The sequence below is a fragment of the Mustela putorius genome, unplaced genomic scaffold, assembly GCF_011764305.1.
Source record: "Mustela putorius furo isolate JIRA1106 unplaced genomic scaffold, ASM1176430v1.1 tig00003988_pilon_pilon_pilon, whole genome shotgun sequence".
NCBI lineage: Eukaryota > Metazoa > Chordata > Mammalia > Carnivora > Mustelidae > Mustela > Mustela putorius.
In genome coordinates, this window is record NW_025422127.1 from 7,255,037 (window position 1) to 7,282,429 (window position 27,393).

Below are 27,393 nucleotides of genomic sequence, written 5' to 3' on the forward strand. Positions count from 1 at the left end.
ATATGTGAGAGGGTGGGAGGAGAAAACACATTTGTGGCTAGGAAAAAATGAAAATGTAAGGTTTATTTTAGGTGCTTTCAGTATATCTGAAGTAATTAAAATCTGCAGTGTCAAGATACACATTTTACTCTTTGTTTTATCAAATTGCTTATAGCAATAGATTTAATTTCTTTTAATTTTTAAAAATATTCTTGTTTTAAACCAAGTCTGTATATTCAGAACATTAGACATTAAATGTATACTGTTGAAAAATTAACATATATATTTCTTTTATTTTTTTAAATAATTTTTTTAGGGACGCCTGGGTGGCTCAGTTGGTTAAGCAGCTGCCTTCGGCTCAGGTCATGATCCCAGCGTCCTGGGATCGAGTCCCGCATCGGGCTCCTTGCTTGGCAGGGAGCCTGCTTCTCCCTCTGCCTCTGCCTGCCTCTCTGTCTGCCTGTGCTTGCTCGCTCTCTCTCCATCGCTGACAAATAAATAAATAAATAATCTTTAAAAAAAAAAATAATAATTTTTTAAAAAAGATTTTATTTATTTATTTGACACAGAGAAATCACAAGGAGGCAGAGAGGCAGGCAGAGAGAGAAAGAAGGGAGAAGCAGCTTCCCTGCTGAGCAGAGAGCCTGATGCGGGGCTCAATCCCAGGACCCTGGGATCATGACTTGAGCCAAAGGCAGAGGCTTTAACCCACTGAGCCACCCAGGCGTCCCTACATTTCTTTTAGAAACAGATTTTCATACATGATTTATTTTGCCAACTACAATACACATGATTATTAAAGTCAGAAGACTAAGCATAGTGCAGAAATCAGCTGTCATTTCAATGAACTATCACTTAAATAGGAGAAGGGAGTTGAGGGAAATTGGAAGGGGAGGTGAACCATGAGAGACTATGGACTCTGAAAAACAATCTGAGGGTTTTGAAGGGGCGGGGGTGGGTGGGAGGTTGGGGGAACCAGGTGGTGGGTATTGGAGAGGGCACGGATTGCATGGAGCACTGGGTGTGGTGCAAAAATAATGAATACTGTTACGCTGAAAAAAAAGTAAATAAACATATTATTTGAAAGGTTAAAAAAAAGAAAAATAGAAGTCAGTATCAGTCAATATCATCTTGATCAGTGAAGTATTCTTGATGGTCTAGTGGCTGTATTACTGAATAAGTGATCCGATCATAGAAACTCAGGATTGCCTGGGATTCCTCTCCAAGTACTTGCCCTTTTTCCAGTCTGTTAAGTAATAAATCACACTTTCTATTAAAAAGCATTTTTATAGCTGATTAACACATTGAGCTTTTACTGTATTCAATAATAGTTTAAAATAACTTGTAATAGCTATGTCCTTCAGGGCTTATAAAAGATTATAGAATACTTACATTAAATAGGACAGTTTTTAAGATTATTTGGTTAAATGTGTATACAGTGAAGAACTTAACTAGAGTTCAGGTTATGCATTCTACTGTTCATATTTTTGCTTTTATAGGCCATCTGTGTGGGGCCAGAAAACATGCAAATAATGTATCCAGCTATATTTGATCAGTTACTGGCATTTGTGGAATTTTCCTGTAAACCTCCGCAGTATGGGCAGCTGGAAACAAAGCACATTGCAAATGCAAAATATAATCAGGTAAGTTGCTTTAAATTGTATTTTCTCTGTAAGATTTCATAGCTGGTAAACAGTTCTACTTAAGGACTTCGAGTATCTCAGAAATTTTTCATGTACAAATAAACTTTCATGTGTCTGTTAATAGTTTAAGCTGTAAAGAAACACTGTTTGGAAAACCTTTTCTGTGTTCTTTTTTTTCTTGCTTATGACTTTCCTTTCCCAAATAGTTCTCTAGATAGTTTGGCTTTTCATGTTACATTTTTCTTCAAAGTTCCTTTCTTGACTGCCCCATCCCATTACAAAATGGCTTCTAAATCTCTAAGCCTAATCTTGTCTAAAATAAATAGCTGCAATGCAAAATGAAGAAATCCGTGTGTACTAAATAAGTTGTCCTCTGCTGGTGTGAAATTTAGTTGGATTTTACCCAAAAGATTTTTATAGCCATAGCTTGAAAATTTTGGCTTAGGGGAAAAGTAAATTTCTGAGTGCATGCACAGGCTGATTTTGTTCACTCAAGATAAATTAAAATTTTACATGGTCCGAAAAATAGTTTTAATGTGTATTAACTTTTCTCATTCTATTTGTCTTGCAACACAATGGAATCACAATAGATCCAACTATTTGCACCGGTGAGTTAAATTTCCTGAAATTGTCCTAACCTATTGGCAAAAAGTAAAATACATCTTTCCCATTTCTTGATAGAATGCTCTCTGTCCTTTTTTTTTGATAGTTTTAATTTTTACCTGGCTGAAAATTGTTCTTTCGTGAAGTACGTATCTATTTGAAAACTTTGCATGTGATATAATGCAGCCTAAAACCAAGGACTGAACTTTAAGACAAAGAAGGTTTCTCTTTGAAAGCAATATGATTTAATTTAATCTCATTTATTTTTAACTCCATGTGAAAATATTACTTTTTAGGCGGAATGGGTAGCCTTGAATTATGTACCGTTTGCTGAAAGGTCTTTAGAAGTAGTTGTGGATTTATACCAGAAAACAGCCTGTCACAAAGCAGTTGTGAATGAGAAAGTACTCCAGAATATTATTAAGGTACCTTTTTCTTTTTAATTTCTATTTTTTGATGAAGACACTATTACTGAAATTACTCTTTAGGTAATAAAATATATATATATATGTAATATAGGTATACCATATATATATAGAGAGAGAGAGAGAGAGATAAATGGAAAAATATTTATATTATTATTTATAGGGACTTTTCTCCATCATTCATGGATAGTATTTAGGAAGCCATTCCCAGTATGAAAAAAAATTTTTTTAATGAAAAATATTTTAAAATAAGTATGCATTAGATTTTTTACAGTTCTTAAATTATGCCACAAGTCAATGAAGGATCCTGTTTCTTAGGACAATACTTCTCATACTTCAAGGTTGATGAGCATTCAGAGAGAAATTCACAGTGCCTCAATTTAACTGATCATCTGTATTTTATTTTTAAGCCAGTTCCCTAGTTTATGGACAACCATTTTTAAAACTCATCTCTGGTTGATTGTGTCTGATTCCCCTGAAGTTTATTTCTTGCTTTTTTTCCTGTGTTTTGAAGGGCAGATCTGAACCTTTCTCTGTTCCAAAACTCATCCTTCTCTTTGTTTTTCTCCTTTTCTCTTTTCCTTTCTTTCTTTCTCCTCCTTTCTTTCATTTTCCTTTTAGCCTTGTAAACCATATCTTGGAAAGAAGATAAGAACTTTCTCTCACTTTACTTCCTACTCAAATGGCCATCCTCTTTCAGCTTTCCTTCTTTTCCAAATTCCTTTACTGTAAACAGCTTGTGTCCTTCACCTAGTCACCGCTCACTCTCAACCCACTGCATGCTGGCTTACTTTCATATTGGGCTTCAGAAATGACTTAAAATTTAGAAGATCAAATCTTTAAATCCTATGTCTTTTTCTGATTATCTTCCCTATTGTATGATATTGCTGAAATTCCCAACTGGAAGTGGAGTCAGGTTTCCCCAAAGCACATGGGGAGAGGAAAAGGATAAATAGATTTGGCTAAGCAGATTGTCTCTTAGTTGAGGCCCAGTTTATGCTAACAGGTAATGGTTCACTGTGTGAGTAGTTAGTAGTAATTGTGTGGAGGGTGATGAAATTAAGTTTTATATTTCCTCCGTAACCATGAAATGTGAAAATGTATTTCTTCTACTCCTTATCGCTCTCTAACTAGAATTTTTATATAAAAGCAGGATTTTCACTTTAATGCAAACGATCTGATTGTATGCTGAAACTATTGATAATGCTCTGAGACAACTCACTGTGGTAGTTTGGTCCGTCTGGTCTTTTAGTTGCTGGATAGAACTATGACTCTTGGAGTTCATTCAAATTAGTTCTTCAATGGTTTATAGCAATCTACCTCAAAAGTTGACTAGTTAAAAATAAGTCTGAACATCGTAGTCACTATACATAACTCAGATGCTTTACACCTGTATCCGCAAGGGTTAAAGATTTAATAAATTGTCTTTTGAATTATGAATTTTACTGAAATAACTTGGAAATGGAAAATACTGGAGTAGAACATAAAATTTAAAGAACTTTAGAGATAAAACATAAGGCTTCAGAGTATTGATGGTTATGTTTACCTAAGCAATAATGAAAAAAGCAAGATATTGATCTCTCTTAGATGTGAGAACGCCATCAGCCAAATTATTTTCTTCTAGGAAAACTATGGCAAGATGTTCTAATTAAATAACACTAAGTTGAGAGAACCTGCAAAATTTAAGTTTGCTACTCCTATCTTAACTTTTGAGATAAGATCACTGTATTTTATGATGAGAAACTGAAGTTCAAAATGCTGTTCCTTATTCAAGGTCATTGTTTATAAAATGGAGTCAGAATATCTTTCTAGGCAGTAGATTTGAGGACTATGTCTGAAAATTGATCTTTCTAGAAAATAACCTTTTTAAGTGAAAATACCTATGCTATTATTTTTCTCTGCTTTAGTTTTTTAAGTAATTAAAGTGTGTATATATTTTAATTAATACATATCTTAAACTGTCTTTATTTTCACAGACACTTAGGGTTCCTCTCAGTTTGAAATATTCCTGCCCTTCCGAAAGCACATGGAAATTAGCAGTATCTTCTCTTCTCAAAGTTCTTTCTATTGGGCTACCTGTTGCCCGGCAGCATGCTTCTTCTGGGAAATTTGACAGTATGTGGCCAGAACTAGCCAATACTTTTGAAGACTTTCTGTTTACCAAAAGGTCAGCTTATTCAATTTTATAGTTTTAAGACAGTCTCTCAAAAAGTATATAATAACTGCAATTGATCTGAAAACAGTATTTCTCATCATTCATTAACAAAGTAATTATTAAGATTGTTCCATTATATACAGAGCACAACTGATTAAACATTTATCCACTAGTACAGTATCCATGAACAAGTGGAGATTTTTGGTTTTCATGCTATTCTGGATTTTAAGACAGGACTCTATAAGACTATATGGATGTATCATCATAGTTAAGGTTTTGACTCAATGAAGCTAAGAAGATCTGTTTTTTAAAATCTGCTACCCATTTGACATTGCAAGAGGAAAACAATTTCAGAAAATCAGTATTTTTACGATAATAAATAAGATTAGTGGTGATAATGATCAGCTCTTTAAGATGCTGGGTTTGGCAAAGAAGAGTGGGATTTTCACTATATGATATCCACCTGAGCATTTCCTGATCCTCTTTTGACCCCTCACTGAGAGTGGGATAATTGGAACACACACTGAATTTTTTGAAGGAGGAATTGTCTGTGGGTTAACTTAAATTTTGCTGTGTGAAAGCATATCTGGTATTTCAAAATTAAAAGTAATTACATTCTCATTTCTGTTTCCACAAATGGTTAGATTTTGTTTTACTTTCTTTTATATTTCTCATCTCTAGATATGTTATGGATACCAATGCAAGTGTACTTTTTGTTTTTGTAGAAAAATTATAATGACTCACAAAACATATTCAAACAAATTGTGTTTTTATCTTCAACCCTGAAAATTGGAGTTCCTCTGTGGACTCCATTGTGTAAAATCACTATGTTAATTTGTATAAATCAAGTAGGTTTGGAAATTTATACTTTTTCTTTCCCAGTTCTCTATCTGTATATGCATGTTGCTTTATCAATACAAGATTTAGAGCAGGTTTTTTAGCAATAAGTAAACTTTTCTTTAAGAATTTCTTTTCCAGGGCGCCTGGGTGGCTCAGTGGGTTAAGCCGCTGCCTTCGGCTCAGGTCATGATCTCAGGGTCCTGGGATCGAGCCCTGCATCGGGCTCTCTGCTCGGCAGGGAGCCTGCTTCCCCTCTTCTCTCTCTCTGCCTGCCTCTCTGCCTACTTGTGATCTTTTTAAAAAAAAGAATTTCTTTTCCTGGGGTACCTGGGTGGCTCAGTCAGTTAAGCATCTGTCTTTATTCAGTTCGTGATCCTGGAGTCTTGGGATCAGAGCCCCTCATCTGGCTCCCTGCTCAGCAGGGAGTCTGCTTCTCCCTCTCCCCTTTACCTTGCTTGTGTGCTCTGTCTCTCTCTCTCTCTTTTGCTCTCTCAAATATGTAAATAAAAATCTGGAAAAAAAAAAGAAGAATCTTTTACTATGGCTGAGTCTTGCCACCATCTTACTTATTCTCAAGTTTCTTATTGCATATTTTTATTAAGTTCAGTTTTATGAAATGATTTTTGTTTGTTTTTGTGCAGGAAAGTAGAAAGTGAAATCAAAGTCCTAATAATAGATACTGTACATCTCATGTCGTTTTGTGTTAATGCAGCTGTACTATAACTTCATTGGAGTCTTTTGCCCAACAATGGCCCTACTTACAATAAAGGTTTTAGTATATTGGGTATGTTAAAAAATCATATTGCTTAAGAAGCAGCCAGTGTAATGCACTGACCTCGGGAGTTGGGCCACCTGGATTCAAATCCCAACAGTTACTTTGTAACTGAGATATTTTCATCTGTTAAGAGGAATGATAATGCTACCTAACTCATAGGGTTACTATGAGGGTTAAGTCACTTAAATTAAGTGACTGCTTAGAGTATTAAGTGACTTATTTTATTTTTATTATTTTAGAGTAGGTGCGGGAAGGGCAGAGGGAAAGGGTGAGAGAATCTTAGGCAGCATGAAGCCCAACGAGGGGCTCTGTCTCACAACCCTAAGATCATGATTTGAGCCAAAATCAAGACTTGGCCACCCAGATACCCAAGTATTAAGTCGCTAAGAAAAGTGACTGCTTAGAGTAGTAGCTGGCACATGAGTGCTTTAAAAATGCTTGCTACCACTTTTATTATCCTCATTATTGTTATTTCTTTTCTTTCAGAGAAAGTTATATTATACATACCCCTTCCCATGAAGCAGCCATATTTCAAACCAGAGTTTTAAAGACCCAAACTCTAAATAACTGGGAGTAGAAATTTACTTCTAAATTTGGAATTGCTTATAATGGCTAGAAAATAATAAAGGCACTAAATTCTGCTGTCATTAACACAGAATCAGCATTCTAAGTTGTGATTATTTTAGTTATAGATTTAAGCCTTCTGCTACCCTATACTGAGAGTCAGGAAACCCATGACCTGCTTTGGACTCTGCCACCTACTTTCTGCTGACCTTAAACTGGTTGTTTCCCTTCAGTAGGCATCATTTTTCTTAATTATAAAATGAAATGAGTTGATTAGTTGTAGAAGTCCCACTAGTTTATACGTTTTCACTTAAATTTTTCATCATTGTGAAAACAACTAAAATGGATAAAGCCAGTTTAGTTTTTATTTCATAGTTCAAAAAAAATTTTTTTAAGATTTTATTTATTTATGACAGAGAACACAAGTAGGCAGAGAGGCAGGCAGAGAGAGAGAGAGAAGCAGGCTCTGCACTGAGCAGAGAGCCTGATGCGGGGCTTGATCCCAGGACCCTGGGATCATGACCTGGGCCAAAGGCAGAGGCTTTAACCCACTGAGCCACCCAGGCGCCCCTCATAGTCCAAAAATATTTTAAGGCTCAAATTGAATGCTTTCATTAGTTGGTTGAAGTTAAAAATGCAGTGCTCACGAAGAGAACTTAAAAACAATGTGTATTTTTATTTCATGAGAGGGCTTTGTTTTTTGTTTTCCAAATAATTGATTACTTTGGAAATCACAAAATTTTGTTTTATGTCACATATATATTTGTTCTATAACTGAAGTCCAGCACTAGTATTTGAATAGTGGTGTTTCAGAACGTTGCTTGGAGTAACAAGACATAGGTTTTTAGATAATACTAATATTTGAGTATATTTTATCTTGGAACATTTATAAACCCTTTAACTTCTTTAATATATACTCTAAGACTGTGAATAACCATGCCTGATATTTCTTAGCTTCTTTTTGGTCTGTAAACTGTTTTGCAAGGCAGTGTAACAAAGAAATACAAATTAAACCAAGGGGCCCCTGGGTGGCTCAGTGGGTTAAAGCCTCTGCTTCGGCTTGGGTCCTGATTCCAGGGTGCTGGGATCAAGCCCTGTATTGGGCTCTCCGCTCTGCGGGGAGCCTGCTTCTCTTCTCTCTCTCTCTCTGCCTGCCTTTCTGCCTACTTGTGATCTCTATCTGTCAAATAAATATATAAATAAAATCTTAAAAAAAAAAAAGGCAACAAAATTAGCTAGAAGAAAACAAGGACTTTGGATATAATTGAGGATATGATAAGTAAATTTAAATGAGAAAAAGAAAATACATGATTAAAGATGAAAAACATAAACATTGTGATCAGGTAGACACTTGAGGTTTATTAGGAATTCATTCAGTCCTCCTTAAAGTATTTAAGGAGAAATGTATTTAACTTGTAGAATACACGTGGCCTAGTGAGAATTCATACAATTAGTGGTCAGTGGACCTTAAGTTTAAAATCACCAAGTAGTTCCCAAAAGAAATCAGGTGAAACATATTCATACAAAAACTTGTTCACTAATGTTCATAGCAGTATTTTTCATAATAGCTAAAAAATGAAAAAAAAAGCAAATGTGTTTATCAGCTGTTGAGTGGATAAATTAAATGTGGTCTGTCCATAGAATGGAATATTCAGCCATGAAAAGAGATAAAATACATGCATGCATGCATGCATGCTACAATATAGATGAATCTTGAAGATATTGTGCTAAGTGAAAGAAACCAGAGATGAAAAGCCATATAGTGTATGATCTCATTTATATAGTATATCCAGAGTAGGCAAATACATGGAGACAAAGTAGATTAATGGCCACAGGTGGGAGAAGACAATGAGGAGTGACTGCTAAAAGTACAGAATGTCTTCAGGAGCGATGAAAATACTCTAGAATTGAAAGTGGTACAACTTCGTGAATATATTAAAAAGGACTGAATTATACATCTTAAAAGGTGAAATTTATGGTATATGAAATTATATCTCAATATATATTTTTTTAATGTACCATGCAGAGAGAACTGAAAGAAATTACAAATAATACTTTATCAGTTTGAAGGCTCTTTTATGTCAAATAAAGTTTCATAAAAATAATTTTTAAAAAATCGCTAACTAACCTCAGTCTTAGAGAATTTAAAGATCTTATGTGGCCCATTTCTGCCTGGATTACTGACAGTCTCTACTTACACTTTATAGGTAAACTGTGTTAATTATTAGTGTTTTTAAAAAATTCAACCAGTGTTTTTTTATATGCTCAAAGTGTTTAGTAAGGATACTAACTGTAAGTTAAAGTATAACAGTTAGTTTGGGTTTTGAGATCAGAATACGTAATCTAGGGATGCCTGGATGGCTCAGTTGCTTAAGCGGCTGCCTTCAGCTCTGGTCATGATCCCAGCATCCTGGGATCAAGTCCCACATCGGGCTCCTTGCTTGGCAGGGAGCATGCTTCTCCCTCTGCCTCTGCCTGCCACTCTGTATACCTGTGTTTGCTCTCGCTTCTCTCTCTATGACAAATAAATAAATAAAATCTTAAAAAAAAATACATAATCTATGCACGATCAAATAATTTTCGAATTTTATTGATCACTGGGATAAGGAGTAATGAACTTTTCAGTTTCTGACTTGGTGTGCTACCTTCTTTTAAAGTATTATAAAATATTTATAAATTATATTAAAAATCCATTTAAATGGGGTGCCTGGGTGACTCAGTGGTTAATAAGCCTCTGCCTTCGGCTCAGGTCATGATCTCAGGGTCCTGGGATCGAGCCCTACATGGGGCTCTCTGCTCAGCGGGGAGCCTGCTTCCCCTTCTCTCTCTGCCTGCTGCTCTGCCTACTTGTGATCCCTGTCAAATAAATAAATAAATAAATAAAATCTTTAAAAAATATATCCATTTAAGTGTTTCTGCTATATGATTCCAATAACATTAATATTATTAGTGTCTGTTCGTAATAAACTTTCTTTAAATTGCTAATCAGCCCATCCTTAGTTACCTCCACCATCTTCAGAATTTTTGTATCAGTTAACACTTACATTACTTGATTATAAATTAGAATTAAACAGTTTTATCTCTAGAGATACAGAAAGATTCTGTGAAGCTACTTTAGTAGTAGTGGTTATAAAATTCCCACCATTGGTACAAATTTGGGTACATGTCTTTAAAACTTTTTCTGTAGTTTCCTACTACCGGATTATAGTTAGTTTAGGACTTGCACACCAAAATGCAGGTTTCATGCAACAGGGACTGGGTCCATCTTGTTCACAGCTGGATCTCATAGAGTGCCTAATACAGAGTATTTGGTACTCAGTAATTTGTTGGATGAAAAGTAGCTTCAAACAAAGATCTGGTAACCATAGTAGAGTACATTTGTGTGTGTGTATATGCTAATACTTGTGTGTATATTCTAATACTTGTAAATAGGAAACACTTGTAAATAGAAAATAACTTGTAAACAGAAAAACCAAATAATACCAAATAAAGCAAAAATAGCCCTAGGTATAAAGGTGTACATTATGCCTCGAATCCTAAATATGATAACACTATTTTGCATTTACAACATGAAAGAGAAGAATTTAAGCTCAAACATCAGAGAAGTTTAGGGTCAAATTTTGACCTTGTCATTTGCTTATAATACATTCTTTGTCATATTACTAGCATTCAAAGCCTCGGTTTCCTCTTCTGTCAATTACATGAGGATAATACTACATGTGGTTACTGTTCAATCATAGGAAGTAATACAAATAAAGCTCTTCCTACATTGGCTATCTCTGTAACTTTAACTGTTACTATTATTGTAATAGGCATTAACATCTGATTCTCAGCAGTTTTCAAGTAGTTTATTTTTCACTGCTTCACAAGTTTAATACCATTTTACTGTTCATTCTTAAGAGTCACGTGGTTTAAAATTCACCTTGGTACTCACAGAATGTTGATTTCCAGTGATCTTGCTGGAACAATTTTCTGCTTTTTTTTTTTCCCCCAGATGTTCTCTTTTTTATTGTAAAGATCTTTAATATATTGTGTTTATTACAAATTAGTGATTAATGGTCAGTCTCTCCGTGAATAGTTCAGCAGATAACCAAGACACTCCACTGGCAATATAAGTGAATTCAGGTATCATCACAGTGGTAATTTTTCTTGTTATTACAGATAATAGTAATATCCTCACTCTTTGTTATTCTTTCATTCATTAGTACTGAAAGTACAGATTTTATTTAGTTCTGGAATGGACCAAGCATTTTTGTAGCTAGAAGTTCATGTTTGTAATTAGTTTAGTCACTTATCCTATTAACTTTAATTAAAAATACTGTTTTTTTAAATAAATGGTAATGTCTAACCTGGGTGAGAAAATACTTTTTGTCATTTGAATGCTGTTTATTTTCAGAGAACATTTTACCTTTTAAAAATCAAGTGTTTTGTTTATTTTTTTAGCATACCTCCAGATAATCTCTCTATTCAAGAATTTCAGAGAAATGAAAGTATTGATGTTGAGGTGAGGAAGCTATTTAAAACATTTTCCCATAACCATTTGTGCAAAGCAAATAGTAGAAATGTTGGAACTATAAAATTGCTAAGAGAAAAAGTAAAGTAATAGGTTTAAGATTGAACCTAAAAGCAGTAAAACTCTCACATAGATTAAAGGTTAGTTTTGAAAACACTGACATGATTTCCTTATACTTGTTAGCTTTGTCTCTAAATACGAAGTTGTGTTCATTTAATAATTTAAAAAAGCAATTGATTCAGTAAAATCTGTCAGTTTTTGAGCATGTATTTGAGAGTTTGCTCTGTAGTTTGGCAAACCAGGTGTTAGTGGTTCAAACTAATCAGTAAGTTGTTTAGAATTTTTTAAGTATGCTGTATGCCCAACTTGGGGCTTCAGCTCCGCCCTGAGATCAGGTGTCACACAGTCTGCTGACTGAGCCAGCCAGGCGCCCCTAGGTTTTTGTTTTTAACCGGCTGTAGATAAAACCTCTAGAACTCTGGAGGCACATAATGAGTGTTGTTTTTTTTTAAGATTTTTTTTTTTAATTGTAAATGGAACTTAAGGAAGTAGTTCTTTATGGGTTCTTTGTTGGGGGAGGTGTTTTGATGATTTTCCTTTAAGTGGGATAAATGATCTTTTAAGTAAATCAAATAAGTAAACTACTTTAAAGTGTTCATTGCCTTTTGTCCTGTGTTTTAAAACTGTTATAAACTCCTTTTTCTTCAAAGGGCAAATTAATGAATTATATATTAGAAGTGAGCTGTTTAGCAAAAATGAATATAACTTTACTTTCTCTTTTGGCTTATTGTTTATGATTCTAAAAAGGTGATTTAACCAGATTTATTCTTAAATCTGTTTTGGATATTTTATTCTAACATGGATACATTTCATATAAGATCAATATTTATTAAAATGACTGCATAGTAAACAGTTTATATTATTGACTGTTTTGTAATTTACTATTAAAAAATAAATTATTATTATTACTAAGGTGAAATAGGCTACCCATCCTGTATGTTAACATTAAAATATTTGTGTACTTTATTAAGAAAAATTCTTTAATAAATTTTCTTTTAAAATAAAATTTAGGGGCGCCTGGGTGGCTCAGTGGGTTAAGCCGCTGCCTTCGGCTCAGGTCATGATCTCAGAGTCCTGGGATCGAGTTCCGCATCGGGCTCTCTGCTCAGCGGGGAGCCTGCTTCCTCCTCTGCCTGCCTCTCCATCTACTTGTGATTTCTCTCTGTCAAATAAATAAATAAAATCTTTAAAAAATAAAAATAAAAATAAAAATAAAATAAAATAAAATTTAGATTTTAGTCTAGAAGTTATCGTTTGTGTTGGTCTTTTTCAAGAAAAAAATGCATTTGAGTTTACCTCTTTTGTTTTAGGTAGTTCAGCTTATCAGCACTGAGATACTACCTTATGCCAATTTTATTCCTAAGGAATTTGTTGGTCAGATAATGACAATGCTTAATAAGGGCTCAATACACTCTCAGTCATCTTCATTTACGGGTATGTTACTTTAATGATTTATTAAAAATGTTAGTAACTATTGAAGCACTTTGGATGAAACTGATTATAGAAATGTTAGTCCTATGATTGTGGTAAATTGTGAACTTGAGAATTGTTGGATAAATTTTAAGAATGTGATAGAATATTAAGTTTTATATGGAGAAAATGTGAATATTCTGTGAATTATGTGTTATGATTTAAATTGCAGAGCACTTATGAAATCTACCCAAGTCACTGTTGGCTGACACAAGTTAACAGTTTTGTGAAATCATGGATTATTGGGAAGGAATAAGTGTATGTTCTACCACCTAGTGTTTGGCTAACTTCTATGAGTCTCAGTTTTGTCATCTGTGAAATAAAGATATTGATATCAGTTGTTCAGAGTTATAAATTACAGTTAACCAGTTAAAACAAATAGATGCTATAACATTGTTAATGGAACTAAGTTTAGTAAATGCTTACTATGTACAGGGTATTACACTAGAATATTACCTCTTTCCTCACAACGTTTCTATGAGAATAGTTTCCACCATATTGCACAGGTTTAAAAAGTTTGAAATAGGTTTAAAAAGTTTGGAAAAATTATCCATAATCTAAAGTCTGGAAGCCAAATTCATCCTTAAAAAGAATTCCATGCTTTTCATTTTATCATGCTACCTTATTGGGAGATAATACTTAAATTGCCTTTTGCTATTATTTCTTTTTCTAAACCTGTGCTCAATTGCTAAATGTAATTGTGTGGTATCATTACGTGACTTTTCTCTTGAGATGATTAAAAAATTTTTAAATTTGTGCCATGCATATCCATTATCCCCGGAATTTACCAGAGCCATGACTAACTTCTGCTGAACGGTGCTGAACACTTTAAAGAGCATGTAAATGCTCACAGTTTGGCCACTAGGTGTCTCTCATACTGCTTCGTTCAGAAACTACAGTAGTTCTTTTTCCCAGCCCAGATAAGTGATAAAAGTGATCTGATAAGTGTAGATTTAACAAATATAAAAATCTCAGGAAAAAAGATTAAATACTATTTATATGTTAACACAGTCAACTTTTTATTATTAAGAGTATATAAAAATTTCTAGATACATTTTTATAAAAGTATTACAAACTATTTATAATCAGATATAAATATTTTAAGCTAAATAAGGACCACTGAATTGCCATGTATACCTTTTCAAGCAATTTCTGTCTTGCCATTTAAAGTATTAAATATACCAAGATAAAATAGGTACATGGACATTCTTCCAATGGCTTTGCTATATGACACAAACTTCTCAGTTTGAACTTGCAGGGCCTTTTAAAACATATATATGGAAAGCTCTCTATGCTAAAATGGACCAATTTATAAAGACTTGGGTTCCAGGGATTATTTTTGGTCTACCACTCTTAAGTATGACTTGATAGCCAAAGCTTTCAGAGAAAATCTTCCAATGTGAAAGAGAAAAACCAAAACAGATGAAGAGGGAAGAAAAGAAACCCAGAGGAAATGTAAATTCAGGGTCACAGACACATTCCACTCCCCAAAAGCACAATTATAATTAGGATGTTCAAAGAGATAAAAGATTTTACATCCATGAAACAGAAAATGCTATTAAGAAGGAGCAATCAGTATAAGAAAGAGCTCATAGAAACTAAGAATATGACCACTAAAATAACACGTTCAGTGAAGGGTTGCAAGAAAATATAAGGAAATAATCCCAAAAGCAGAAAAAGAAAAAAAGTGGGCAATATGAGAAGAAAGATGAAAATGAATCCAAGGGGTATAACATCTGACAATAGGTTTTCCAGAAAGAGAAAATACAAAGCAAAGCTAAAAGAGGAAATTATCAAAGACATAAACCGAAGAAATCAGTCTCCAGATTAAAAATAGTCACTCAGTAACCAGAACAGTGGAAGAAAAAAGATCCACAGGAAGATCCACAAATTTTATGTTGTCATGAAATTTCAGAGTACTTGGGCTAAAGAGAAGATTCTATAAGATTTCAGAAAGAAAAGGAAAAAGGCCGACACAGAAGGATTTTGTCAAGATGATACTGGACTGTTGAGTAGCAGCATTGGATGCCAAAAGACATGGACACAGTGGTTTCAGAGTTATAGTCGGAAAGAATTTTTAACATGGAGTTTTATACGTAGGCCCACTGTTGTCAGAGTATAAGCACGGAATGGTAATTCTCAAATGTCAGCATGCATTAAAGTCAGTTCCAAGGGCAAGCTATTGCTGGGCTGTAGTCTTTGAGCTTCTGATTCAGTAGGTCTGGGGTGGGATGTGAGAATGTGCATTTCTAATGAGTTCTCTGGTGGTGCTAATGCTGCTAGGTAACACACTTCTTTAACTACCAGAGTAAAGTAATGACATTCTTGGAAATGCAAGTTCTGAAAAATTTTACTTCCTATTCAGTCTTTCTCAGGTACTCCAGAATGTGTTCCATGAAAACAAAGGAGTAAACCAAAGAAACCGAGGGCATGGATCTAGGAAGTTGGGTATAAAATAAGAGAGAGTAAAGACAATTCTGAGAGTTTGGCAGAGACTGTTTGGAGGATATAGCTGGATGGCAGGTCTGGAGAGCAGCTAGTCCACACTAGAGCAGAGGTCTGGCTCTGGGAAAGATGTTGCCAAGAGGAAGGAGGAAAGGGAGAGAGGAAGGAAGAAGAAAGAAAGAAAGAAAGAAAGAGTATCGCAAGTTTGACCTTGTGGAAAACTATTGAGAAGTATTTGATAGTGCTGTCAAGGGTATAAAAGGGTATAAAATTGTCTTTGTCTAGGTAAGAAAAATATTATGTGGAAGTGATGAGAGTGGACAGTCTTGCCTTGCTTTTGATCTTGCAAGGAGGAAAATTGTTATATATATGCTTTTAGCTGTAAGTTTTTCATAGATGGCTTTCATCCATTGAAGAATTTCCTTCTATTTCTAGTTGGCTAAGAGTTGTTATTGTTAAGGTTATTAATTTAGCCTTTTGTTAACCATCAATAATTGTCAATTTTACAGAAGCAGAGATTGATATTCGTTTGAGAGAGGAATTTTCTAAAATGTGTTTTGAAACATTGCTCCAGTTTTCCTTCAGTAATAAAGTCACAACACCTCAAGAAGGCTACATCTCACGAATGGCACTCTCAGTGCTTTTAAAGAGATCTCAAGATGTGCTTCATCGCTATATAGAGGATGAAAGATTAAGTGGTAAATGCCCTCTTCCAAGGTACAGATTTTATTTTATAGATGAAGGAAATATGTTATCTTAATTACTATGAATAAAAAAAGCTCTGAGCACCAAATTGTTTTCATAAGTGATTTGATGTGACCTGAAGCTGTTTATAATTTTATTTTATACAGTGTAAATATTTGTAAGTTTTGCTGCAGATATATTAGTGTGTTTTATTATGGGGAGCTCTTTCAGACTGCTCATGGAGGTTAAGTAATGTATATGTACCAAGTTTCCTTTTGGGATTTAAAAGAAAATTTTGAATTCTAAAATATGTCTTCTTAAGGATTTCTGGATAAGGACTTACGGATCTGTATGAGCACATGGGTGTGACTCTCTCTAGAGAGAAAATAATGGTAAATCATATTCCACAAACTTCCTAGTTTGTTTTAGTTATTTTTAAGTTTTTCAGTAAGTCCACTAGCCATGTCTTAGATCTTCTTTTCTTCTTGCTTGCTTAATTAAGCCCTTGTTCCTGGACTAATTTGCTTTCCATTTAGCCATGCTGTGTTAGTAAAATGGACTCTAGGTCTTTCTGCTAAGCCACGGCTAATCAAAGTTGGGGTAGAAATCAGAATTCATCAAAAAATGCAATCACAAATTATGGTTATATCACCAGTCTGTTTTTTAATATGGGAATTAGAGTTTAAGGCAAAACAAATGAAACAAAATAATATTGGAAGACAAAGTTGTCAAAGTCAAGAAAGAATTAACGAAAATCATGATAGGTTCCATCTCATATAAGGTAGCACTGGAAAGGTAAATCACCACTCCTAAATCCTTGTGTACATTCTTATTTACTTATAATAAATTTTTGAAGTGAGAATTAAGTTGTCAGAAGATAAAGACATTTTAAAAGCTTTTGATATGTATATTACAAATTGCCTACCTGAGATTTCTACCAATTTACATTCTCCTAGGAGTATATAAATGTCCTTTTCCTCAGTTGTTAGCATTTTAAAATTATTTGCCAGTTTATGATTTATGTTTTTAAAATTTGATGAATGAAAAATAGCTACATAATAGTTTGCTATTGTTTTTTTAATTACCAATGCTTACCAATTCTTAAACATAAATTATACCTTCTCATATTCAGAATTATATGTGAAAAAGTTCCAAAGACAGGTGTTGGTAATTTGGTTATGGGCATAATTAAAAATTGATTTGTCAGAATTGATCTCTGAAGTATATTTTGAAAAGCAGTAATAAAGTTGCTTTGCTTGGAATGTTTTTTATTTATTAGAGTATAACATTATTTTATTTCAGAAAGTAATTTTTCCTCTTTTTATGTTTTCAGTGTTTATTGCTTTTAAATTGAGTCTTATTTATAGTTGTCTTATAAAAGTGTTATAGTGTATCATCCTGTGTTTGACTCAGTATCATTACATTATTTTCTAAACTACAATGCAACACAATGACATTCCTCTATGCTTTAAAAGGAAACTTGAAATATACTGTTGTAGTAATAGAAAAATCTTTTTTGTAGAATGAAAACACAGATTTGTATCAGGCCTGAGGAGACTATTTAGGGAGAAAGAAGGGAATCAAGCTACTCTTGATCCTTTACTCCCAAGTTAATTCTTCATTGCTAATGTCTCCAAATAATCATGCTTTAGGATTAATTTTGAGCATGTTTCTTTTGTTGTATTGGAAACTTTAAAGGTACTATGATACTTTTTTTCCCACCCCAGTACTATTGTAATTTTTTTTAAAAGATTCACTTATTTATTTAGAGAGAGAGATAGAAACTTTAAAGGTACTATCATACTTTTTTTTCCCACCCCAGTACTATTGTAATTTTTTAAAAAGATTTACTTATTTATTTGAAAGAGAGAGTGCAAGAGGGCAGAGAGAGAGGGAGAGAGAGAGTCAAGCAGACTCCACACTGAGCTTAGAGACCAACACAGGGCTTGACCTCATGTTCCTGAGATCATGACCTCAGGATCCTGAGATGAGGACCCAGAGATCACAGAGAGCTGAAGCCAAGTGTTGGACACTTAACCAACTACACTACCAAGACGTCTCTATATTATTGTAATTTTAAATGTCCTTTTAACAGCATGGTAAAATTATATGCCAGGAGGTAGTAGTAGTCTTTATTTCCATTTAAACTTTGGCAGATCTCTTTTAGGACTAGTTAGTTAAAAAGGAAAAAAAAAATTGTAGAGAAGCTTTAAAAGGATGTATAAAATACCTTAAATTTAAATAGTTATGTGAAATATCTTACAAATAAATTTAGATTTGCCTGAATAGATGCCCCCCTTTTGAAATGGATAATTTATGATAAAAATGTAAATCTTATTTGCACATTGAAGTACATATTAATAAAATAATTTTTCTTTTTTAAGAATTTAAAACTAATATTAACTTTGCATTGGATTGTGTCTAGTATTTTTCCAAGGTACATCTACTTGTATAGAGATGTATAACTTGTATAGAGATGTATAACTTATATAAAGATGTATACAATAACTTGTATAGAGATGTTTTACTTGTATAAACCTAGTAAAAAACAAACATGGCATATCTTAAAATCCTGATGGAAATAATTTCCCATCTCTTTTTCAGGCAACAAGTAACGGAAATCATATTTGTTTTAAAAGCAGTCAGTACTCTCATTGATTCACTTAAGAAAACTCAGCCTGAGAATGGTAAGTGCTTAGAAACTCAGTTATTATAAACTCACAGCACTTACGTTCTATTTCTGATGCACTTTACTATTATTATTAAGTTAACTGAATTTTAGAAATATAACAGTTATTTGGCTTTCTTTTTTCCAGGCCTTATAACGGCAAAGAATCAAGTCCATTAGGATTTAATTAAGTAAAATTAATTTGTAATGTTTTAGCTTCTTTATGTTAAATAACAGTGTTTTTTTTTTTTTTTTAAACTAAGTTGGTCTGAATTCAGAATGTTCCATGGATAATTCATAGTACATATATTTTTAATGTAGACCATCACTTGAGTTTTTGGGTAGTGTAGCATTTGTATTGAATAAACTATACAACTTTGAATTACTTAATAGCTTTTCCTCATTTGTTTCTCCTTTCTGTAACTCATTCCTTTTCTTTACATTCCTCTTCTTTACTCATTCCTCTTTATTCCATTCTTTACATTATTGCCAGAAATTATTTTTTGTGCAGTTTTGATCGTTCATTTACCTATCTTTGTAAAACAAAAAATTTTCATTTACCATTACCTACCAAATGCAAAGAGTATTGTTGTCAAACCCCCTTAGATGTATGGTTTATTTCCATTAGACCTCACATATCCTGTTTTCCCACCAAACTAAAATTCTTAGTCTACCCAAGTAGTCCCAACCTTTTGCTTATTTCAGTCTTCTGCTTACATCTATCTAGTTCAGATATCACTCTGCTTTTAAGCCTTGTTTTTAATCCTTAATGGTGAGTGATTTCTCTTTTCATTGAATTTGTAGCATGTATACCTTTGTCTTAAAGCACTCTGTATGTGTTACAGTTATATACACACATGGCTCAGTTCCCTTAACTTGTAAACTTCTTGAGAGGCTTTTTGGGACATGCTTTGTTCTATTTTGAATGCTCTGCATTGCAACACAAAGTGGTTTGAGGACAGGATAAAGAGCTGGCACCAGAATATAAGTTAATTGTGTCAGTGAACACAGTGGTTCAGTTGACTTTTTTTTTTTTTTTTTTGGTAAGATTTTATTTATTTGACAGAGAGAGACAGTGAGAGAGGGAATACAAGCAGGGGGAGTGGGAGATGGAGAAGCAGGTTTCCCGCTGAGCAGGGAGCCTGATGTGGGACTCGATCCCAGGACTGGGATCATAACCTGATCTAAAGGCAGCCGCTTAATGACTGAGCCACCCAGGCACCCCAGTTGGCATTTTTAATACAACAAGCTTTTGTTAAAGAGGGAAGTGTATTGATTTATATTCTGGCCCAAGTACCTTAGCAGACTGGCACTTTAAGTAACATTACTTTTAATACCCAAGGAAGTTCCTAATAAATGCCTAATAAATGAGTCATAGGATATTTGTTCTGGCAGTTGCTATATACTATAAGTAAATACTTATTTTTCTGTTTTCAAAATTTACCCACTGGTGCTTTGGCCTAAAACGGTGAGTATTATACTAAATCTTAAGGAGCAATAGATTTATATTTATTCAATCCAAAGGGAGGAGTAGAGTTTGTAAGAAAATTGTGGGAGCAATACTCTGATTTCATCCCTTCAAATTCAAATTTGAGCTCTCTTAAAAAATGTTCTGGTTGGTGTGCCTGGGTGGCTCAGTTGGTTAAGCCTCTGCCTTCAGCTCAGGTCATGATCTCAGGGTCCTAGGATCGAGCCCCACATTGGGGGCTCTCTGCTCAACAGGGAGCCTGCTTCCCCCTCTCTCTCTGCTTGCCTCTCTGCCTACTTGTGATTTCTCTGTCGAATAAATGAATAAAGTCTTTAAAAAAAAAAAAAAAGTTCTGGTTGATATTTCAGAGAGGGATACCATGAATTAACTTCCTAGTGACCAGTAAAATTTTTGTTACATCATAGGTCACAATTGGATTCTTTAAAAATATATTTAAGACTTAAACATTCTCCAATTAAAAATTCTCCAATTCCCATGTTATTGTTAGAGATATATTAAATATAACGAGTACATTTCAGTACATAGTGCTTGCATGATTTTGTAGGATTTTTTGATAGCTGTCAAGAATTGAAGCAGAATTTGTACAAAGGAAGAAGAAAAGAAGGGGCTCCTGGGTGGCTGAGTCATTAGGCATCTGCCTCGGCTCGGTCATGATCCTGGGTCCTGGGATCGAGCCCCACATCAAGCTTCCTGCTTGGCGGGAGGCCTGCTTCTCCTTTTCCCACTCCCCCTGCTTGTGTTCCCTCTCTCACTGTCTCTCTCTGTCAAATAAATAAATAAAATCTAAAAAAAAAAAAAGAAAAAGGAAGGGAAATGTAACTTTAAAAAATCTTTTTCTTTTCTTTTCCTTTTTTTTTTTTTTTTTTTAAACAAAGCCAGTGGGCCATGAATAGGGCAGTGCATTAGTGATAGATTATTTAAGTAACTGTTAAAAATTGTCTAAGAGAGTTTGAATTGTAGCTTCGGATATATGAAGTGAAAACTTAAATTAAATGTAACCATAAATGATGATGGTATTATATTAGCTATGATAAGCTTCATTAAGAAACAGGAAAATAGGGCGCCTGGGTTGGCTCAGTGGGTTAAGCCCCTGCCTTCGGCTCGGGTTATGATCTCAGGGTCCTGGGATCGAGTCCCACATCGGGCTCTCTGCTCGGCGGGGAGCCTGCTTCCCTCTCTCTCTCTTTCTCTCTGCCTGCCTCTCCATCTACTTGTGATTTCTCTCTGTCAAATAAATAAATAAAATCTTTAAAAAAAAAAAGAAACAGGAAAATAAAAGGTAACTTAGAAAAATTCAGGCCTTTCCAGTGGAAATATGTTGGATTGCTCATAGCTATTCCAGAGTTAATTCAGGAGGACAGGTATAAGATTTGGAACCAATGTACACTCAACATTTGTTTAGGACATTTGTCATTTGTTTTGGGGCTTTCGAGGGGGGGAGGAGGCATTTGTTAGACTTATTTTTAATTTGGAGGAATTTTGTTTTTGTTTTATTTGATCTTTACATTAAAATTTGATAAGCAATAACATTACACATGGTTCAAAAATTCCAAATCATAGAAAGACATACAGGGAAAAGTTTTAAGATCATCTTTACCCTATTTTAGATCTGTCTTAACTGTTCTTAACTTGACATAGGTAACCATTTTTATTATTTTGTGGATCTTTCCAAAAGTTTATTATGTAAATACCAAATATATACTCCAGTACGCCCCCAGTTTTGAACATAAATGAATATACATAATAGACCATACTATATCTACTATTCTGAATACTCTGTTTTTTTCTGCTTCATATAATATGGAGATTCTTCCATATCAATGCTTGCAGCTTTTTCATTCCTTTTTGGTAGGTAGTCCAAGGTGCCCACCAAGATCTATAGTGGGCTTTTAAAAATATATTTTAATTTAAGAAATTTGAGTAACTTCTCCTGAGTTTGAGATGTGATCTTAATGTATTTTTGTATTTTCTTATAACAAACCAAGACTTAATTTTGTCAGTTGACTTAACATCTGGGGCATTCTAGATACTAGGTTTCAATCTGTGCAACTTTTTTTTTTTTTTTAAACTATAGTAAAATACACATAAAAATTTATAATAAGCTATTTTTAAGTGTATAGTTTAGTGGTATATTCATATATATTCAATATGTATTCAAATTCAAATATATTCATAATAGTGTACTACCATCAGCACCATCTCTATAACTCTTACCATCTTGAAACTGGAACTCTACACTCTTTTTTTTTTTTTTTTTTAATTTTATTTATTTATTTGACAGAGAGAGAGAGATCACAAGTAGGCAGAGAAAGGGGGAAGGAGGCCCCCTGCCCAAGACCCCGAGATCATGACCTGACCTGAAGGCAGAGGCATAACTCACTGAGCCACCCAGGCACCCCTGGAACTCTACACTCTTTTTAAACAATAACTCCTTATTCCCCATTTCTTCAAGCTTCTGGCAACCACCATTCTATTTTCTATCACTATGATTTTGAGTACTCTGAGTACCTCATATAAGGTGAACCATACAGTAAATTGTCTTTTTATGACTGGCTTTTTTCACTTCGTATAATATGATCATGGTTCATTCATATCATAGAATGTTAGAGAATGTCCTTTTTAAGACTGAATAATATTTCAGTGTGTATCTGTGTCTTTGTGTGTCTGTGTGTATATATTGTATTTTCCTTATTCATTTATCCATTGGTACACACTTGGGTTGATTCCACATTTTAGTTATTGTGAGTAATGCTGCTATGAACATGTGTACAGAAATCTCTTCAAGACCCTGCTTTCGGGCGCCTGGGTGGCTCGGTGGGTTGAGCCGCTGCCTTTGGCTCGGGTCATGATCTCAGGGTCTTGGGATCAAGGCCCACATCAGGCTTTCTGCTCAGCAGGGAGCCTGCTTCCTCCTCTCTCTCTCTCTGCCTGCCTCTCTGCCTACTTGTGATCTCTCTCTGTCAAATAAATAAATAAAATCTTTAAAAAAAAAAAAAGACCCTGCTTTCAATTCTTTTGAGTATATACCCAGAAGTAGAATTGCTAGATTATATGGTAATTCTATTTTTTATCTTTTTTTAATTTTTGAATTTTTTTTATTTTTAAAGATTTTTATTCATTTGAGAGACAGAGAGAGAGAGATCACAAGCAGGCAGAGAGAGAAAGTAGATTGCCTGCTGAGTTGGGAGCCTGATATGGGACTAGATTCCAGGACCTGGAGATCATGACCTGAGCCAAAGGCAGATGCTTAATCTGAGCCACCAGGCACCACCAGGTGCCACTCTATTTTTTACTTTTTGAGGAACCACTATGTTATTTTTCACTGTGGCTGTACCATTTTACATTCTAACCACAAGTGAACAAGATTCTAATTTTACCACATCTTTATGAATACTTGGGGTTTTTTTTGTTTGTTCCATTTTTATTTTTGTTTTTGTTGATAGTAGACATTTTAATGAGTAAGAGGCGGGTCCGATTGTAGTTTTGATTTGCATTTCCCTCATGATTAATGATGTTGAGCATCTTTTCCTGTGCATTATGGGCCATTTGTATATCTCCTTTGGAGAAATATCTATTTAAACCCGTTGCACATTTTTTGAATTGAGGTGTTTGGCTTTTTTGTTGCTGTTGAAGCCTTTTTATCTGCACCTTTGTGATCAAAAGCATCGATTAGAGAGCACAGATCCCTGTTACTTGGAGGCTGTGTTATTTTTGTCCACTGGCCTTTTCTGTAGGCTTTGTGCTAGCTGCTTCAGGAACATGTGCACACCTGCCGACCACATGGCTAGGAGTGAGGGATGTGTAGCTGCTACTGTGCTAAGACCTGAAATTGACCAAAATTAATCACAATAAACTGTCCAAGTCTACCCCTGAAAGTTGCAAGCCTTCAGTAGACTCCAGAGTTCCAAAATAGTTGGCATCAAGCAGATTCTGCCAATGCAGTTGTTGTCTGGGTGGGTAGACAGACTCCTGGTACTTCCTACTCTGCCATTTTTCTAGAATCCTCTCTGTGCAATCTTTTCTCAAATGATTAGTGGAAAGTTTCACAGGCAACAGCTGGAGAAGACTGTTTAAAACTTCTTAGACTGGTGATTTTTAAAATGTTTCTTTCCTGTCAAGCAGCACAATTCTTTTTACAAAAGAAATCTGATATTGATTCCTAACATATAAAACAGATAAAAACAGCTCTGGCCTGACATTCCCTCCCTCACCATTACCCATCAGCCCTACTCCCACTCTGAGGAAGCCATTGTGTGGGTGAAGTAGGGATTAATGAACAGGTCAGCATTTCCCAAGGTTAGTACTAAGCAATGATTATTAATGATGAATGATGATGAGTGGTGTCAGTAGATACTGAATATAAAAAAGTTCCATAACCAAATTAGTTTTGGAAGCCCTGAATAAAGTTAAACCTCTTCTTTTACTGCAGGTTTTTAATAAATTCATGTGAATTATGACTCCCGAAAAGGAAGATAATATATATAACATGTGTCAAACTTACCTGAACATTATTTATTTTTATAAGAAGTATCTTGAAGGACACTAGTTTGAGAAACTCATTCCTTTATTTTCCAACAGAAGTTGAGATAAAGAGAAATTGGAGTGAAAAACAGAATTAAAGTTCCTCGGGGCGCCTGGGTGGCTCAGTGGATTAAGCCGCTGCCTTCGGCTCAGGTCATGATCTCAGGATCCTGGGATCGAGTCCCGCATCGGGCTCTCTGCTCAGCAGGGAGCCTGCTTCCCTCTCTCTCTCTCTCTGGCTGCCTCTCTGTCTACTTGTGATTTCTCTCTGTCAAATAAATAAATCTTTAAAAAAAAAAAAAAAAAAGAATTAAAGTTCCTCATGTATGACATAGTATTCTTTCATTTATACTATACTGCCTTCTAGATTTGAGACTTACTCCATGAAGTGTCGTATACATATACTATCTAACGAAATCTCTCAGTTGGTTTTATTCCATATTGAACTCTCAGCAATATGCATAGTACTTTCAAGAAAATAGGAATGTAATATGTGATCTCAGAGTATGAGGAAATTGTAAATTAATTAGGATATAAATAGCCAAATAGCATTCACCTATACTGGTTGTTGGTGATAGTGGTGAAGAACACAGACATGTACCTCCCCACTGAGGTTTCAATGTAGTGATATACATAAAGATTAGGGAGCAGTACAGGACAAGAATGGATCTGTGTGGTCACTTGAAATTAAAGTGAATATCAAGGACGTTACTGGGAAAATCATATAAATGTTTATATTTTTAGCATACAACTACGTTAAGAAATGGAGTTGTTTTCTCATTGTTCTTGAAATACATACTACATTATCTGGCACTTATACTGAAAATGGTAAAAGTTTGAATTCCAGGTTATTTTGTCAGCTTCCAGGGCCTTCACAAATTGAAGTATCGTTTAAAATGGACGTTATCAGGGGTGCCTGGATGGCTCAGTGGGTTAAGCCTCTGCCTTCAGCTCAGGTCATGATCCCAGGGTCCTGGAATCGAGCCCCACATCGGGCTCTCTGCTCAGCAGGGAGCCTGTCTCCACCTCTCTCTCTGCCTGCCTCTCTACCTACTTGTAATCTCTGTCAAATGAATAAATAAAATCTTAAAAAAAAATTAAATGAACGTTATCAAATTTCTTCGTATTGATGACTGCACATTGACCATATGTTTTTCCTTCATATCTTATTAAATAGTGCAGGAAATCTCCCAAAAATTAAAAAAAAAAAAAAAGAAGGAGTACACGTTTATGGAATCTCCGTATTTGGGGATTTTTTTCTTTGCCTTGTATTTAAAGGATTGTTTATGTTAATTGCATAATCTCTACTATTTAAACCACAAGTTTTTGAGATTTTTATACTTTCTCATTACAGTTGATGGAAATACCTGGGCACAAGTGATTGCTTTATACCCAACTTTAGTAGAATGCATCACCTGCTCATCTGCAGAAGTCTGCTCTGCGCTTAAAGAGGCCCTCGTTCCTTTTAAGGATTTCATGCAACCACCAGCATCCAAAGTTCAAAATGGAGAGTCTTGACCAGCTACAATAATTTTAAAGAGGAAAGATAGATATCTCAAGAGTATCTGATCCTCAGTGAGTCTTCTATGAGAAGGACATTTCTTACTACAAATAATTCTTGGCAGCTGTTGTTGACCTCCTTTAAATTGTACTTACCTGACTTCAGTAATTCATATTACAAGCTTACATGTCAACAAAGCCTCCTGAATGAGTAGCAGTGGAAGCCTTTAGTAAGTTAAACTGATGGAGAGAGAGTTAATGTAACTAAAACACGCCTGCTACTTTATCTTCAATTGGTGATTTAAAAGTGAGCTTATGTACAGTTTGTGGTGTATGTGATGTACTTTTTAAAATGAAAGAAAAGCTATTTCATTCAGTCAGATTTATTAGGCTGGTGTTTTTGCACCCTTTTTCAAGTACAAAAGTGTACTAAAATTTTATGCAAGATGGTACTGTAACATTCCACATTATCTATAACCAGCCTTTGTAAACAAAGGGAACTGATAAACTTGTGTGTATAATAAATGGTACAGTTCTGTATAAAATAGTTGCATTTATTATTTAAATTTTTAAAATATTGATAATGTTAAATGCTTGAAGCTAGTATTTATTATTAATACAAAATTGTTTGCTTACATTTTTACTTATAATTTGCCTTCTTAAGCAGCAGATACGCTCACCATATGATCATGCAGTTATCTCAGTGCTTATTTTAAATGTATTTACTAGTGACTATTGAACATCTGACCAGAAAGGTCATGTGAACACAGCAGCAAATAGTTTATGATTTGCTGATTTTGCAACTTTGAAGTATGGGTTATTAATACATTGGGATATATTGTAGCACTCTGGCTCCATCATACCTCATTTCTTTAAATATCTTTCCCAGCTTTCACATAAGTCTGTCTGTTTTTATATTTGGTATCTGAATTTTAAAGACTTTTCATATTCTATTTCTACTGATTTTTTTTTTCCCACTAAGCATTTATCATTGTTTTTGAATTATGACCCAGGCAAGATGATTCCAGATTTCCTAACTTTTGCCTGTGAAGTTTCGTT

The 27,393-nt window shown here is 34.4% G+C and overlaps 1 protein-coding gene across 7 annotated transcripts in view; it reads left to right on the top strand.

Annotated features, from left to right (window-relative positions):
* Positions 1 to 26,874, top strand: part of MON2 (MON2 homolog, regulator of endosome-to-Golgi trafficking) — a 108,923-nt gene extending 82,049 nt beyond the window's left edge. For 4 of the 7 annotated variants that reach the window (XM_004766585.3, XM_004766586.3, XM_013063578.2 and 1 more), the window contains 9 exons: positions 1,479 to 1,622; positions 2,213 to 2,230; positions 2,522 to 2,650; positions 4,627 to 4,817; positions 11,428 to 11,488; positions 12,868 to 12,991; positions 15,982 to 16,189; positions 18,761 to 18,843; positions 26,189 to 26,874. In XM_004766585.3, the coding sequence (XP_004766642.1) occupies positions 1,479 to 1,622; positions 2,213 to 2,230; positions 2,522 to 2,650; positions 4,627 to 4,817; positions 11,428 to 11,488; positions 12,868 to 12,991; positions 15,982 to 16,189; positions 18,761 to 18,843; positions 26,189 to 26,352 (1,122 nt within the window). In that variant the 3' untranslated portion in view covers positions 26,353 to 26,874. The remainder of the gene's footprint in view (positions 1 to 1,478; positions 1,623 to 2,212; positions 2,231 to 2,521; positions 2,651 to 4,626; positions 4,818 to 11,427; positions 11,489 to 12,867; positions 12,992 to 15,981; positions 16,190 to 18,760; positions 18,844 to 26,188) is intronic. The other 3 variants (XM_013063576.2, XM_004766587.3, XM_045071837.1) reach the window with 2 other exon arrangements.
* Positions 26,875 to 27,393: the final 519 nt, after the last annotated feature.